The sequence below is a fragment of the Eutrema salsugineum genome, unplaced genomic scaffold, assembly GCF_000478725.1.
Source record: "Eutrema salsugineum unplaced genomic scaffold, Eutsalg1_0 scaffold_8, whole genome shotgun sequence".
Taxonomy (NCBI): domain Eukaryota; kingdom Viridiplantae; phylum Streptophyta; class Magnoliopsida; order Brassicales; family Brassicaceae; genus Eutrema; species Eutrema salsugineum.
This window is the reverse complement of record NW_006256414.1, coordinates 3388284-3404498: the sequence shown is the minus strand read 5'-3', so window position 1 is coordinate 3404498 and position 16215 is coordinate 3388284. Positions and strand designations below refer to the sequence as shown.

The 16215-nt window shown below is 37.4% G+C and overlaps 5 protein-coding genes and 1 non-coding gene across 6 annotated transcripts; 2 read left to right on the top strand and 4 right to left on the bottom strand.

Annotated features, from left to right (window-relative positions):
• Nucleotides 1-937: 937 nt before the first annotated feature.
• LOC18010008 (cleavage and polyadenylation specificity factor subunit 3-I) lies at nucleotides 938-4210 on the bottom strand. Its single transcript, XM_024160266.1, is given in 8 exon segments — nucleotides 938-1738; nucleotides 1740-2708; nucleotides 2710-2769; nucleotides 3190-3339; nucleotides 3424-3469; nucleotides 3820-3917; nucleotides 4019-4065; nucleotides 4068-4210. Coding segments are annotated over 8 exon segments (2082 nt in total). The 5' UTR covers nucleotides 4162-4210; the 3' UTR covers nucleotides 938-1120.
• Nucleotides 4211-4297: 87 nt separating this feature from the next.
• TRNAR-UCG lies at nucleotides 4298-4371 on the bottom strand. The gene has a single exon. It is a non-coding gene; the product is annotated as a tRNA-Arg (tRNA).
• Nucleotides 4372-5629: 1258 nt separating this feature from the next.
• On the top strand, nucleotides 5630-8606 carry LOC18010001 (protein RTF1 homolog). Its single transcript, XM_006392004.2, has 2 exons — nucleotides 5630-5783; nucleotides 6371-8606. The coding sequence occupies exon 2, from the start codon at nucleotides 6445-6447 to the stop codon at nucleotides 8377-8379; it is 1935 nt and encodes a 644-aa protein (XP_006392066.1). The 5' UTR covers nucleotides 5630-5783; nucleotides 6371-6444; the 3' UTR covers nucleotides 8380-8606.
• Nucleotides 8607-9460: 854 nt separating this feature from the next.
• LOC18009984 (lactosylceramide 4-alpha-galactosyltransferase) lies at nucleotides 9461-10780 on the top strand. The gene has a single exon (XM_006392003.2). It carries the CDS (start codon nucleotides 9461-9463, stop codon nucleotides 10778-10780), a length of 1320 nt encoding a protein of 439 aa, XP_006392065.1.
• A 458-nt stretch (nucleotides 10781-11238) lies between these two features.
• Nucleotides 11239-12615, bottom strand: LOC18009982. Its single transcript, XM_006392002.2, has 3 exons — nucleotides 12361-12615; nucleotides 11797-11999; nucleotides 11239-11620 (listed from the first exon to the last, which is right to left on the bottom strand). Exons 1-3 carry the CDS (start codon nucleotides 12448-12450, stop codon nucleotides 11371-11373), a joined length of 543 nt encoding a protein of 180 aa, XP_006392064.1. The 5' UTR covers nucleotides 12451-12615; the 3' UTR covers nucleotides 11239-11370.
• Nucleotides 12616-13620: 1005 nt separating this feature from the next.
• On the bottom strand, nucleotides 13621-14235 carry LOC18009975 (defensin-like protein 5). Its single transcript, XM_006392001.2, has 2 exons — nucleotides 14069-14235; nucleotides 13621-13865 (listed from the first exon to the last, which is right to left on the bottom strand). The coding sequence occupies exons 1-2, from the start codon at nucleotides 14136-14138 to the stop codon at nucleotides 13696-13698; spliced, it is 240 nt and encodes a 79-aa protein (XP_006392063.1). The 5' UTR covers nucleotides 14139-14235; the 3' UTR covers nucleotides 13621-13695.
• Nucleotides 14236-16215: the final 1980 nt, after the last annotated feature.

The following is a 16215-nucleotide window of genomic DNA, read 5'->3' as shown; positions in this document are numbered from 1 at the left end:
AAATTTTTTAATTTTCGTTTCTTTCACAAATTAAAAAAAACTATTGATCTACATATTTGCATATTGCAGGTACTTATCTATAAGTATTTATCTAGTATATATAACAAATGAATTGATAATACTTTTCTGTTGATAAACTTTATTCTCTAATGGATCATCAGTTCCGTTATTTTCTATCTGTACTCGATTTGGCTCTGAAGCCAGTTGTGTATAGCCAGTTGTGTATAACATCTCTTGATTTGACTGAGCTTCTACATAGCACACCGCATAACAATAATCAAAAACTCGGTAACATACTCAAATATAGACATTATGTTTTTTTTCTTAGCTTGACATTGCCTTTGGATATGTATCTGCATGTATTGTAAAAACATTTCTTCAAAAGATTCATTAGCCATACATATTCTCGCTAACTACGACATTTTTCTTTTCTTCTTTTTTTTTTTATTTTTAAAAAAATATTTTCTTCTTTTTTTTATTTTTTTTAAAAAATATTTTCTTCTTTAGCTTTAAACTCTCCCTCTCTGCCTCAGCTATGTCTACTCCATGCAACTTCAATTTTACACGTAGGTGAGCTTCTTGAATGAGTTGTTGAAAGCCCAAAAAATAAAATCAACCATAGCCAAAATTTTTGGCTACAATGGACACATATAAATCAAGTAATGGTATATATATATATACATGTAGAAAAAGTAAACAGAGACTAAAAACTTGTGTCAATGATGTTAGAATTTCGATTTTAGAGGCTAGTGTTCTAATTCAATTATTCACAAGTTATATGTGTATGATGTGCCGGCGTTATTTAGAAAGAATGTACGAAGCATAGCTAAATTAGTGATATGAGCATCCAAATAAACATTTGAAACCAAGAAAAAAAGCAATCTACTAACGTCAAAATCAAAATCGTATAAAACTGAAATTAAATGTTGATAGGTAATTAACAACACCTTCATAATAAAATCCATTGTACTAATCATCATCACAATAAACTTACAGAAGCAGCAAAGTTTCATAAAACACATTCTTAACAACATCCATTTGACTTAATCATCGTAATTAGTAAACTTGGAAACGGGTTGATGACAAAACTCTATGATGATTAAAAACCTCAACTACTACTTTAATCCGCAGAGAGAGGGATTGGTTTCACAGCACTTTGAATCCGTTGAAAAGCTAATCTTACTCTTTCCTTAAGACCTCCATGCTCACTCTCTACATCCCCACTCTCTTTATCAAGCTGAGCGACATTGCCATCGACACTAATCACCAGTTTCCCGTCCTCTCCTAGTTTCACATCCCCAAAGAGTGACACAAGAAGCGCGTATATCACTTTCTCAACTTTCTTCCCGTTCTCTTTCTCAGATTTCACAGCATCTTCTTCCTCCACAACGATCTTGGGGACTTCCCGGCTGATGTTGAGAACCAGAGCTACAATGGAGTCTGAAACCATGTCGCTTATCGGATCTGATGACCACTGAAGCGAGATGTGCTTCTCTGACTCTTGTTTCACTGTTACTCTTTCGTGTACTTTCAGTGCTGGAAGCCCGGTTTCCTCATCTATTGATGATTCCACACTCTCGAAAATCTTCTCGAGGCGATGTGTTATCACACCGAAAAGCTCCCTGAGAATGGGATAGTGATCCGCTGGAGTAACAGTTGCTGTTAATAGCTGTGAGAAAACATGGAGATCATCAGGTGCCATTATCTGATAAGTGAAGCCTTTCTTCACCAGAATCCCCACTCACTGTATCGCCAGCATCAGGTGTCTTTTCCGCCAATCTCCCAATGGTTTTCGCCATTTTCTCAGAGTTGAAGTACATTTCAATGGACTCACAGTTCTTCGGATTCATGATCTTTGTGTTTCCATCAGGAAACTCCGTAAAGAGTTTCTGTTTGAGCCTCATCATCTCGTTAGCTTCACCATGAACAAGGATGATGTTTGGAGGCATGAGCTCTTTCAAGAAAGTGCTCGTCTGCGCATAGTCTGCGTGAGCAGAGAACGAGATGTAGTGCACTTGCATGTTGAGAGGAGCAGTGAGACCGTTCATAAGAGTCACCTCCTTCGGTTCATTGATTATCGTTTTCCCCAGTGTACCTTCCACCATATAACCAGGGATGATACAAGCGTTTTTCTTATCTGAACACCAGATGTCAAAGAGTTGCCTCGAGAAACCGCTTTGAAGACCTCCAGGACTAGCCATAACCACAGATGGACCAACATCTCTGAAATCATCAATGCTATTCAACGCAGAGATGTGCTTGAACACAAACGGATTAGAATTTGCAAACTGGTTGCGGATTCTGTCATTCATAGATAAAATGTAGGTTTGGTAAACGGCCATACACTTTTTGGCGAGCGGTGATGCATAGGAGATCGGGATATGGTGAAGATCCGGGTGGTTGGCCCAGTATTCATCTAAAATCAAGAGAAGTTCCTGTGCACGGCCGAGTGCAAAAGCTGGGATCAGGACACGCCCGCCCTGTTTAACTGTGGTATGGATTACTTCAGTGAAGCGTTTCTCCCGGATGTGACGAGACTGATGAAGCTGGACACCGGAAGTGGATTCAATGATGCATATGTCAGGGGAGAACTGAGGAAGCTCAGCTGCTCTTAGATGACGGTCTTCTTCACGGGAATAGTCTCCTGTGTAGAGGATTCGGAGACCAGCTACATCCACCATGAACATGGCTGCACCCAAAACATGGCCCTGCCGTGTAGCACCAGAACTTTATGCCATTCACTTCAACCGTTTGATGGAAATCAATTACCTAGAGAGGAATCAAACAAAAATCTTAACTGATCAGTGTCTTGAAGCCGACTGAAAACCCTTTGGACCTAACCTTAACTCAATGAAGTGATCAAGGCACTTACATAATCATATGATACCAGTGTTCTTTGTCTGAACCAGATGTTTCGAGAACAAGATTCATATATTTTATCAATGATTTCAAAGAAGACTAAAAGACTGATCCTTTGTTATATGCTAAATAGTAAACTTCAAGCACACTACTTGAGTTCAACTTCTATTAAGAAGGAAAAAACTACATCGAGAAAACGAGAAACGAAAAAATATATCATGTTTTTTACATCATGCGTACGTGACAGAAACATCATTTCCAATTGCAAAATAATAGGCTAAACAAAAAGCAAGGGAACAAGTCGTAATATGATGCAGTTGCAGTACAAACCTCAATTTTATCCATGGATTTGTTGATGTCATTTTCGTCGAACAGCATGTCTTCCACTGACACTTTGCTCACTTTTACATAATCTGTAAGTAGCAGCTTGTAGATAGCCTTTGTGGCATGTGTCATGAAAACTCGCCCTTTGAATGTTGTCTAATCAAAGGTTACTAACTTGTGTTAGTTCCATATAATGTTTAAAGGCATTAATAACCAAAGCATTCGGTAAGAGAAACAAACCCTCTCCAGAAAATAAGGTAGGGATGCTGCATGATCCAAATGAAAACTGCAACAGAAAGCATCAACACATAGTTTTGTTACCTTAAACTAAGAAACCTCTCACCAAAAAGAACAACAAAAAAAACCAACTTCTTCCCATAGACAAACAGACACAAAGAACAAACTCCACCCTTCTAAAAGCTTGAACTAATCCATATCAACACCAATCATACAATCCTTATCCAAGACAGGTTTCCTCTGCACATCATGCCTTAGTCTTTGTATAAAGAAGCTCAAAATTCTGAAGATTTTGCTCTATAAGCCTCCCAATATATCTCTTTAGATGCTAAAATCAGCTTCCAGCTATCATTCTATGCAAATATCAATTAGCTAAAGAGCAAGAAGAAGTAAACATACTGAGTAATCAAGAGGACATCAATGGTGGAAGGATCAATCTCATCAAAGTAAGGCAACGCAGCCATTCCCGAGTACGCAGGATGAATCCCACAATCAAACTGCACAAAACACAAAATAAGACATTCCCAACACCAAAATCAAACACTTTTACAGTTTGGGTTAAATTAGACAAAAGCGAAGAAATTCGACGGAGACTGACCAGAATCGTTTTGCCTCTAAAGGACATGTAAACACAAGAACGACCACTTCGCTCCCGGCGCCTAAAGGAGTAATGATAAGCTGATCTCCATCTCGAGACATTGGTTGCTCTCGTCTCTTGAGAGAAGTAGAAGAAGAAGCCATTTTTCCCGATTTCTTTCTTCCTCCTTCCCGATAGTTTTCACTCTAAGAACTGTGGAATAAATAAAATTGGGCACATCTTTGAATCTTTATACCCTAACCCGGTTTGGGAAGAAATTGACAAAAAAAAAACCAAAAACGATCACAGTGGGAGTCGAACCCACGACCTTCTGATCCGAAGTCAGACGCGCTAATCCACTGCGCTATGCGGTCAATATAAAATGCTTAGGCAGTTATTTATATATTAATGTTAGTTTATTTCTTCTTTGCTACAACACGAACTATTTTATACCAAAAATACCTTGTGTATGTTTGTTCCTTACTATGTTGTGGTTCAAGCTTTTCATACAACACTGAAGTGACTGAACTGAACATGATCCCTCCAGAGAATCATAAAACAGTGATGGCAGTTATCGAGTCATGCAAATTGCCACAGATCAGATTCAGATCTGAAGAAAAAAAAGACCTTTCAGTGTAAAGCTTATGCAAAACTTGGTTTTGTTCCAATATACGTAGAGATATAGAGACACAATGTATAGAGACACTACAACAAATATAGAGTTTATTAGTTCTTTAGAGGTTTTGCTTCTATGGTTGGGCTTAGGTTTATATAATTCAGGCTCCATTTTTTTGTACTTTTGTCATACAAAGATAGAACAAAAACAAAAACAAAAAAGATGTGAGAGCTATTAATCTTGCTGCTTTCTTCTGTTGATAAATCACTACTTTTTTCTGGTCATATAGATTTTCTGGTCATATAGATTTTTATTGAAAATTTTGAATTTTACAGGAACACAAATGCCCAAACAAATGAAGCAAACGCCCGAGAAACAAAATCGGATGAAAAATTAAATATTTCCATAAATAAAGTCTCAGGAAAACAAAATCTCTGTGAAACCAAATCCTATAAAAAAAGAAGCAAAGACACTAAAACAACACTGCAGAACTTTTTAAAACAGAAATTTAGAAATTCAAAACCAGCATCTAATAAGAGAATTAAACGAATTCACAAACTTCAAAGCTACCAATCTTCTTAACATTTGGAAATTATGTGAGAAAGACTTGTCGAAAGAGCCCTCGGCCAACCATCGACAATCAACTTCCTTCCAAACCAAGAGGATAACACTTCTCATAACCCCATAATCCATAAACCACAACTTCATAAACTGGCAAACCATTACTTGTTCCTCTAACACACACACGGAAACGGCAAAGACATTACTACTTTTGAAGTGTTGACAAATCACTTAAAACGTGGTATCTGATATTAGTCAAATTACCAAAAGTAGTATTGTTAGAGGCCAAAAGAAAACTGTTGCTATTTCTTTCAATGGTAAAGATTTTAAAAATCGAATTTTTACACAATAAATTACAAGTTGATGTTTGTGGATCTTGAGCCCACTTTTTTCTATGATGTTTTGCAATATTCTGAACAACTAAGGGTTTTCGTCATAAATAATAAACTTTTATTTTTTTTCCTTATTTTTCTCGTTTTCTTGTTCCGTTCTCGTCGAGTTTCATCTCCTTCCTCGACAATCGACAATAACAGTACTTTCAATTCTTCTACTTTCGCCGCCGGTCGATCTCTGCAACAAGTTTCCGGCGATTTCTTCAGTTCGTCTCAAGTGAGTTCCCTCTAAACTTCTCACTTTTTCTTTATTTCTCTCTTTTTTTGTTTCCTTACTCCGCCGCGAACCATAAGCGGCGGCTTCTACCTCTCGGATTCGACCGGACTTGCTTATTCAAATCGAATTTGATATCCATAAGAGAGATCGATCCTTTTCCGGCTCTGAATTCGCCAGATTTGAGCTCAGAGCTCGGATAGGTTTCGCAAAACCACGATTGGCTTTTAAGACAAATTCGATTCATTGCTTTCTCTAATATCCAATCAAAGATTGAAAATTTTCTCTATTGCTTCTCTCTTCTTAAGTGAATTCTATTTCAAATTGGATTGGGACATGGAACAAGCAGAACACGAGGAGAAATAGTTAGGATTTGACAAAAGAACTTAATTGGGGAGAATTTGTCTTAACCCTTTTGTTACCTCTCTCAAATTTGTCTCTTTTGTGCTCTGCCTGCTCAAAGTCTCACTCTTTTGTGGTTTCTTGCGTTAAAGCTATTGGTTCTTAAGTTCTTTTTTGTTATTCATTCAACTTCCAATCTATGATCAATCTTTTGCTTGCTCTAACTCTCAACTTCTAATAATTTTCAGGTGATAGTGCAAAACCGATTTAAATTGTTAAAAGGAATCTCTCTCTTTCTCTCTCTTGAGCCTCTTCAGAAGCAATGGTTGATTTAGATGACTTGCTTTTGGAAGCTGCTGGGAGAACAAATGCACCAGGAAGGAGCCGCCATTCTCATCCTCCATCATCAAGGAGACGTGAGGGTTCTTACTCTGATGGTGGCAGTGATTCAAGGGACGATTCTGATGAAGAACGTGGCTACGCAAGTAGGAAACCTTCAGGATCTCAAGTGCCTTTGAAGAAGAGATTAGAGGCAGAGAGAGAAGACCGTGCTGCTCGTGATGAAGCCGGTTACGGTGATGGCCCATCTGATCGTGAAGGTGACAGCAGCGAGGAATCAGATTTCGGTGATGACCTTTACAAGAACGAGGAAGATAGGCAAAAGCTTGCTGGAATGACTGAGTTTCAGAGAGAGATGATTCTCGCTGAACGTGCTGATAAGAAAGGTGATAAGAACTTCACTGAGAAGCTTAGATCGAAGAGGGAAAAAGAGAAGACCCCTGTTTCGAAAAAGGAGACACAGCCTCTTCCTGCCTCTCGTGGTGTGCGTTCATCTGCGAGATCTGCAGATAGAGCAGCTGCGAAGGATGATGCTCTTAACGAGTTGAGAGCAAAGCGTATGAAACAGCAAGAGCCTGCGTCTCTCAGGAAACTGAGAGATGCATCAAAAGGTGGTTCAGGTAGCAGGGATTTCTCATCGATGAAGAGGAAACCGTTAGCTTCCTCAAATTTGAGTAACTCAAGCCAAAGTGATAGTGATAGTAGGTCTCAGAGTGACGACGAAGGCTCCAATGGAGGAATGGTAGACAGTGATGATGACAGGTCAGATGTGCCTACGTTTGAGGATATTAAGGATATTACTATCAGGAGGTCTAAGCTTGCCAAATGGCTAATGGAGCCTTTCTTTGAAGAGCTTATCGTTGGTTGCTTTGTGAGGGTCGGGATAGGAAGGTCCAAGAATGGGCCAATCTATAGACTCTGCATGGTGAAGAATGTAGATGCAACCGATCCAGACAAGACATACAAGCTAGAGAACAAAACTACACACAAGTACCTTAACTGCATATGGGGACATGAAAGCTCGGCTGCTCGATGGCAAATGGCAATGATCTCAGATGGGTATCCGTTGGAAGAAGAGTATAGGCAATGGATCAGAGAGGTGGAGCGAACAAATGGTCGCATGCCCACAAAGCAAGATATATCAGAGAAGAAGGAAGCGATCAAAAGAATAAACAGTTTTGTTTACTCGGCGGAAACCGTCAAGCAGATGTTGCAGGAGAAGAAATCTGCCTCGGTCAGGCCAATGAATATTGCGGCCGAGAAAGATCGGCTTAGAAAAGAGTTGGAAGTTGCACAGATCAAAAACGATGAAGCAGGTGTAGAGAGGATCAAAGCAAAGATCAAACAGCTAGAGGCATCACGGGAAAAGAAAGAGGTAGATAAAAAAGCGCTCAAGCTCGCCGAGATGAACAAGAAGAACAGAGCCGAGAATTTCAAGAACGCATCCGAGGTGAAATCAATCACAGCTAGTCTCAAGGCCGGAGAAGCTGGATACGATCCGTTTTCAAGGAGATGGACACGATCATCGAACTACTACAACGGGAAAAGGAAAGAAGGAGGAGATACTGAAGCAACTGCTGCAGCAGCGGTTGAGACCAATGGAGCAGCAGCAGGAGAGAACGGTGTAGAAGCTACAGAAGCAGCTTTAGAAGCGGCTGCAGACGCAGGGAAGCTTATTGACACAAGAGCTCCAATAGGTCAAGGCGCAGAACACAATCTGCTTCATAACTTCGAGTTGCCGTTGTCGCTGACGGCGTTGCAGAAGTATGGAGGACCTCAAGGAGTACAGAAAGCGTTCATGGCGAGGAAACAGGTGACAGAAGCAACAGTGGGATGCAGAGTTGCTGAGAATGATGGTAAGAGACATGGGCTTACGTTGACTGTTAGTGATTACAAGAGAAGGAGAGGTCTTCTTTGATTATGATGGGTTATGTCTCAGAGTGTCAGTGTTTTCATCATCATTCTTCTAAAGACTGCTCATTGGTTCGTTTCTTGATCTTTTTCGTTTGTACTCGAAATGTTTAGAGCAATTTGTTTTTCCTAAATTATTTTTGTATTCGTTGTTTATGTCAACTTTTCCTGATTAGTAGTGTATTGCCTTTCATGAGATTAAAAACCGAGTCTTATGCAAGTCTTGAATTTGATCTATGTATTGTTATTTTCATTGAAACACTTAATTTTTTTTTCAACCTCACGATTGAATTAACTTAGTAGACCCTCTTGGTTATTCAAAACAGTAGAGAAGACTAGTAAAACAAATACCCATAACACCGATCAAACAAGAGTTGACTTATCATTAAATCCGAAAAATCTCAATCATCATGTTGTATACGAATAAAATCTTTATTATATTATTACAAGTTAATCACACTAGAAATATACATTCTAACAACCATTCTATTTCATATGGTTAGTCAATAATAGTGTTTCAATTGCACAAGAAACCGCTGTTAACAAAAACGAAGCACAAAATTGCACAAGAAACCGATTAAGTCATGACCAAGCCTGGACACTATCTCGTATGTGTCATTAGAAACAATCAAACAAGATTTATAAATTTTTTTGGTCGCCTTAACTGATTCATAAGTAAAAAAACCCAGTAACTATCGAACTTTGGTTCTAATTTGAAATATCTACTGATGCTAAATAAACTATCTGTAACCTAACATTGCATTTTCATTAGTTATAGATATTTGAAATGTCAACTAGAATTTCTAAGCACGCTCTTTAGATGATAGTTTACTAATTCACTGCACTTATTATTATATACTCTATTTTGTATTGGTGATCTTTCTCTTTCGCCAATTTCTAATTGATATTTATATACATGATAACTATATATCTGTATGCCAAAACAAATTAAAAATTATTTGTTTATTATCTTACTCAACAATACAATAATCATCACATACACACCCTTTTGTCCTAAAAAAGCAAAATCTCTTACAGAACAGAACAAGTCTCTGTCTTTTGCAAAATATTGTTTGAAAAACCAAAAGATGGAACAGAGCAAAAGAACAGAACAAGCTATGCAGAGCTTGAAAAGATTGATCGTCTCCTTCGTTTGTTGTCTTCCCATGTCTCTTCTAGGTCTTCTTATCATGCTTCTCTTAATCTACAACAGCTTCTCTGTCTTCTCTCTTCATCTTGATCCAATCCCACCAATCAAATCCACTATATCACTTACTCATCACCAGATTCTTCATCATCATTCATCATCATCAACAGCAACATCATCATCTGACTCAGATACTTCACTGTTGCTTGTAGTGAAAGAAACCTCTTTAGGGTACGTACAAAAGCAGAACGTTTCGTCCACGAGGACAGAGAGAAGGAAGAGGAGATTAAAGAGAAGAATCGAGTTAACATCGCCCGTTACACAGCGGCCACAAGGTAGATCAAGACCGAGATTCAAGACGAGGATCAAGTCTTTCTTGTCCACATCCTCATGCGAGTCACTGTTCTTCATGACTTGGATCTCTTCCATCGAATCTTTCGGTGATCGAGAACGATTCACCATAGAGAGCCTCTTCAAATCTCACCCAAATAGCTGTTTAATCTTGGTCTCAAACTCACTTGACTGTGACAGAGGAACACTAATCTTGAAACCCTTTACAGATAAAGGGCTTAAAGTGCTTCCAATAAAACCTGATTTCGCTTACATCTTCAAAGATACATCGGCAGAGAAATGGTTTGAGAGATTGAAGAAAGGAATGTTCAGTCCAGGAGTGATTCCATTAGAGCAAAACCTCTCCAACCTTCTAAGATTAGTCTTGCTCTACAAATTCGGCGGAATCTACTTAGACACAGATGTTATAATCATCAAACCTCTCAGCCATCTCCACAACGTAATCGGAGCACAATCAGTTGATTCCATTACAAGAAAATGGAGCAGGCTCAACACTGCGGTGCTCATCTTTGACAAGAACCATCCATTGCTCAAAAGGTTCATCGACGAATTCTCAAGAACCTTCAATGGTAACAAATGGGGTCACAACGGTCCCTACTTAGTGTCAAGAGTCGTCGGAAGAATCAACATTTCTTCATCTTCCTCGGATTTGGGATTCTCTGTTCTTCCACCATCTGCGTTTTATCCGGTGGATTGGACTAGAATCAGAGGATTTTACAGAGCACCAGCAAACGAGAGCGAGGCGAATTGGTCACGGAAGAGGCTTACGCATTTACGTAAACATAGCTTTGCTGTTCATCTCTGGAACAGAGAGAGTAAGAAGCTTAGGATTGAAGAAGGAAGCATCATTCATCAACTCATGTCTGATTCTTGCATCTTTTGTAACTCTTCTTCTTTACATTTTAGTTAGTTAACAAAAAAAAAACAAGGAAATCAAACTTCCACAAGAGAGAGACAAAGGACACATCTGTCTGTGTCTTGTGAACATACATATTTGCTGATCTATCTGCCATTGTGGGGAGCGTACAAATAGACAATGTGTAGTTTCTGTGACATCAGAAGTCTGGTTTTGTCTCAGTTATTTGTTGCCAAGGTCAGGGGTAAATTCGTCTTTTACATTTTGCTAATCGCAAACGCAGCACACAAGGTCTGATTTCTGAATGCAACTACTTGTGCATATGTAGGCAATGTGGATGTGCACATGAATGATGAAAAGTTCGATTTTTTAAGTTATTCATCAGTGGCAAAATATTAATTCACCAGGCTAATTTGCAGACACCAGACTCGAGTTCTTGCGACCAGAGGCTAACTGGTCCATAACCACACAAGATAGAAACTCCAAGAACACGAAGTACCCAAGACATGAACTACAACAGCTTAGTACTTGAATCTGTTTCTCATATACAAACAAGAACCACACTAACTCATACAATATGATCACAACAATAATGGCCAAAAAGGTTTCTAATTCTAAATTAACTATGAGGGTGTCTGTAACTTCTACAAGCTACTCATTCTAATACCAGGATCTCTAGGAGCCTGAAAATCTTTAGCCCTTGTAAGGCTCACGTAGTAAAGCTCGGAGACAATCCCTGTGAGCACTATGAATGCAGCTCCAGCCCCAAACACGCCTTTCCTCAATGACCGACAAGAAGGAGCGGAGTTTCCAAAGTAGACACGGTACTTTGTATGGTAAGCGTTTCGCACTGATCCCGCAAGTAAGCACACTTCTGCTATGAAGAAGAAGACCCTGCAAACAATCATCCTAACCCATTAATACGACATTTATAGCAGCAAAGTTCACAACAAGATATCGTTTTTGAAGTTAAAACAAATTTTTCTGCAGTTAGAGTAGATGGAAAGTGAAGTTTCCCCACATTGTAAGCCATTAGAACAATGTAATCTAAGAAGAGAAGAGCATTTTACCAGGTGGTGATGAAGAGAAAAATGGCACAGGATCTAGACCCACTTGGTGTCAAGGCTCTTCCACAGCATAAACATCGGCTCGCCACCATAATGAAGAGCTGGCTCGCTAACAAGATCAAGAAAGAACCGATTCCGAGACCCGTTGCGATATCTTTCTCATACACACAGTAGGTTGAATCTCTTGATTCATTAAAAACTTGCCACTGTTAACAAAAGCAACACAGACCAAAATCAGGAAGGAACAACACAGTGCAACCCAGAATAGGAAAAATCTCAACTTTTTTACGAATCATATCTAATGGGTTTCGATTGATTTTCATCTTATCTTCTTTAATCTTCTCAATTTCCCTCTAAAGTTTTCAGCTTTCTATTAAACTTACAACGAAACTACTTAAATTTCACAAAACCCGAAACTTTCAGAAAACCCAAATTGAAGCAATCCTAAGCAGATAGATCCAGCGAAATGAAACTGCGAAAAATCAGACCGAAATTACTAGAAATGTTGGAGAAATCAGAGATAGTGACTAAACCAGAGAAGAGAGAGGGAGAGAGAGAGAAACTGACGGTGGTTCTTCGCTGCTCTGCAGCAACAGCAAGACCAAAAGCTATGAGATCAAAGACGAACACCAGAAGAAGTAGCAGCACGGAAGCCATAGCAAGTGGAGAAGAAGAAACAGTAAACAAAACCCTAAATCCCGAATGTCTCTACTTCTTTTTCAGTTCTTCTACTACCTCGTCTTCTTCTTCTTCGTCCACACTGTTTCTAGATAATAACGCCGAGGCGAAAAGTTCTGAACAAACAAGCGAGTTTGTTTTCCTGCATTCCTTCGATTTTAACCGGCTATTTTCCGAATAGTTTAGCTGTAACAGGTAAGAACTTTAAGGTAAAAGTAAAGTACTGTAAAAACGACTTTTTCAACTATCTTTTTTTTCCCCTCAAAGATGCAAGATTAGTTTTTCAACCTACTAAAAGCAATCATTGACTTTGGTTCCCAACGGTTAGGGATACCAGAACTTCGGTTGGTTTAGGCTTTGGAGAATAAGATTCCGAACTAAAACGAAATAGCCGTCCGGTTCGGCTATCGGAATATTGGTTTTGGTTTATTTAAATTTATTTGTGCCAGATAGAAACCGAAAACAATATCCAATTCGGCTTTTTTCTTTTTCTTGTCAATCCAATTCGGGTTTTCTCAGCCAAATCTTCAAATTTTCATTACTTTTTGGTACATTTTTTAAATATTTCGGATATTTATTCAATTTTGATATGTTTAGAAAGTTCAATTTGGTTCAGAAATTCGGATTGAACCAAAAATTATAAGAATTCCGACAAGGTCAGAAATTACGAAAATTTTAAAAAAGTTCGCTTTGGTAAGCCGATTGGTTTCTTCTTGCTAAACCAAACCAATTGCCAAATTTTTTTTTTTTTAGTTTCAAACTGAAACCAAATTAGCAAAGTTCGATTTGGTTCAGTATATTTGCCTAGCCTACTACAATCAGATGATAACTTAGTGTGTATCATGTATATTATTTATTGACTGAAATTATTATCATTCCGAGAAGAGTGTTAAAAATTTCATACCGTGAATGAGATGATCTTAACTTAGTATAAGTCACATATTTGTTTTCTATAGTACTAAGTTATCCGCTAAATATATAAGTCACTTACTAGAATGTATTATTTGACATCGGAAGATGATAAAAAAAAATGAAAACACAAACTAAAGGGCTTTCAAGATTTAGATGCCCTATTGCTATTGTTATTTTTTAAATAAAGTATCCCTTATTGTTATTTTAAAGACAAACGATGAGATATTAAAAGTAAACAACAGGAAAATGATAGAAGATGATTAAGAATGTTATATGTTGAGCGTATTCATTATGTATATAATAGATCATCGATCAACATGGTCTGGTGCAGATGCAGCGACGGCGGAATCCTTGGCAGTCACCATCTGTAAAACCTTCATTGTGGCAAATATTGGCGCAATTGGTTGTGCTTAGACACGGCCCATTGAACAATTGGCTACTCGATTCACACATACGTGCCTCCACCGTGACCGGACCCATCCCTAGAGATACACAATAATCATAATGTACTACAACTTAGGCATATCCACATGCATATATATATATATATATATATATATAACTATAACCGAAATAAATGACGAATAACATGCAAAATATGGGTCATATATAGATTACTCAACAAATTAATATAATATGCAGATGATTAAATATTGACATGAGTCTTTGTTTAGAAAGCATGAACCTGTGGCAAGGAGGAGCATTAGCATTATGGCAATGGCTGAGATCAACGGAAGAGAAATTTTCATTTTCATTTTTTTGAAGAGAGATGTAGAGAGAGAGAGAGAAAGAGAACGATGAAAACAAGTGTTTTGCAGAGCTAATACGGACGAAGATGAGACTTATATAAAGGAAGTAAAATGTATTGGATTGTTTTATCTATTTTGAATCCATGTGCATTGAGTTTTTCCCCAGAGTGGTTTGACCACACCATTGCCGTTTCTTTGGATCTTGCTATATTCACGTTTGCTTTTTCTTTTTCGTTTTTGTTGAAAAAAAATTAAAATTTGGTAAATGAAATAGATTTGGAGTGATGAATAAACTGCAAAAGAAGAGTGCTCAAAATGTGAAGTTCAGATAAACTTTGTGAAATAGTGAGACATATAGTGTATCATTTATTTTAGTTATATGTTTGCAGTTTAACCAAGAAAATTTTAGAAAGTTTATAAGAGATGATTCTTAAAATACTCAAAAGAACCCAATTAATATATGGAATTCAGTATTTTATTTTCGGGGGAATTGCTAAAATTAAAATAGGCCACAATTTGATTCCAAATGCAAAAGTATACCCCAAATTCAACCTATTGCAAAAATAGGTCAGAAGGGTAAAGAAATTACCATTATCTCCTACATGAGTAAACAATAAAACGAATGTCTCAATTACGATTATAACCTTTCGAAGTCTGCCAATACTAATGAAGTCTGCTCAACAGACTGATAAAGAAGTCTACTATATTATTAAATCTTATTTTTAAATTTAAAAATTATATAAAAATAATGTAAACTGAAGTTTGTTTCTATAAATCAAATGTCAACAAGTATGATCTAGAAAAATTATAATTTAATAAATATGAATCATTTTTAACTATCTAGGATAAACATAAAAAGGGAAAAGTTTTAAACTATGGCTGCAGACTTCTTTATCAGTCTTCTCAGCAGACTGATAAAGAAGTCTACTATATTATTAAATCTTATTTTTAAATTTAAAAATTATATAAAAATAATGTAAACTGAAGTTTGTTTCTATAAATCAAATGTCAACAAGTATGATCTATAAAAATTATAATTTAATAAATATGAATCATTTTTAACCATCTAGGATAAACATAAAAAGTGAAAAGTTTTAAACTAGGGCTGCAGACTTCTTTATCAGTTTGCTCAGCAGACTACGGATCGAAGTCTAGTCAAACCAGAATAATTAACCTAACCGGAATTTTTAACATAGTATATAAAGAAACTTACCAGTCGTTACCATAAATAAAAAAACCTAGATCACTGTAAAACGGCGCTGCACTCTGGTCTCTCTCGCCGCGACTCTCTCTCGCAGTAAGCCTTTCCCGGCGCTCCCCATCTCTTCTTTTCTGTTTCCGATGCATATGTTGTTTCATATATATCACTACATATATTGTTGCTGCAGATCTCAGCCGGCGTCTTCATCGTTCTTAGTTATCTCTCCAGATCTGTGAGTTATTCGCCATTACATTCTCTGTTTAGTCCGTATCTTATTGTTTATTGGTTTGTCCTTTAAAATTGTTCTTTTGTTCTTTTGTCCTTTTGCTTTACTGTTTTTTTAACAGATCTAAGTAAATACTTTTTTCACAGATTCCATGAGCAAGTAAGAAAAAATATTTCGATTTTTTCTTTATTTCAAGATTTACCTTTTTTGTTATTTTGTTGTTTAGCGAGTAAGAAATATTTGTTTGGAAAGCTTGTTTTTGTTGTTTTGTTTTTAGCTGCAAAGTTATTATGTGGTCGTATCTGTTTTAGTTTTTTGTTAGTTAACTTCCAAGTTTGTTTGCTTGATCTCTACAGAGTAATGCCGATAAGCTACACCAACAGCTCATCTTCCAAAGCAAGCTATGACAGCGGGTGTGCCAAAGCTGATGGAGACTTTGGGATACCTGAACGATGCTATTGCGGCCTTTAATGTAGACTGGAAGAGTCTACAGCTCCAGAGACGTTTGGCAGGAAGTTCTATAGTTGCCCTGAAATATTAGGCGAATGTGTATAGTTTTAATGAGGTTTTTCTCAATATGTGTATAGTTTTAATGTTATTCATCGAGTATAACTGAAGTTTTCGTTTGTCGTAGCCACGTCCCGCGGTCACATCTC

Bases quoted from the DNA above. Each gene is read 5' to 3' on its own strand.
- LOC18010001 (XM_006392004.2), top strand. From the start codon at position 6,445: ATGGTTGATTTAGATGACTTGCTTTTGGAAGCTGCTGGGAGAACAAAT.
- LOC18009984 (XM_006392003.2), top strand. From the start codon at position 9,461: ATGGAACAGAGCAAAAGAACAGAACAAGCTATGCAGAGCTTGAAAAGA.
- LOC18009982 (XM_006392002.2), bottom strand. From the start codon at position 12,450: ATGGCTTCCGTGCTGCTACTTCTTCTGGTGTTCGTCTTTGATCTCATA. The intron at 12,000-12,360 runs GTCAGTTTCTCT...TTTTGTTAACAG, and splicing joins CAGAGCAGCGAAGAACCACC to TGGCAAGTTTTTAATGAATC. The intron at 11,621-11,796 runs GTAAAATGCTCT...GATTGTTTGCAG, and splicing joins TTTCTCTTCATCACCACCTG to GGTCTTCTTCTTCATAGCAG.
- LOC18009975 (XM_006392001.2), bottom strand. From the start codon at position 14,138: ATGAAAATGAAAATTTCTCTTCCGTTGATCTCAGCCATTGCCATAATG. The intron at 13,866-14,068 runs GTTCATGCTTTC...GTGTATCTCTAG, and splicing joins AATGCTCCTCCTTGCCACAG to GGATGGGTCCGGTCACGGTG.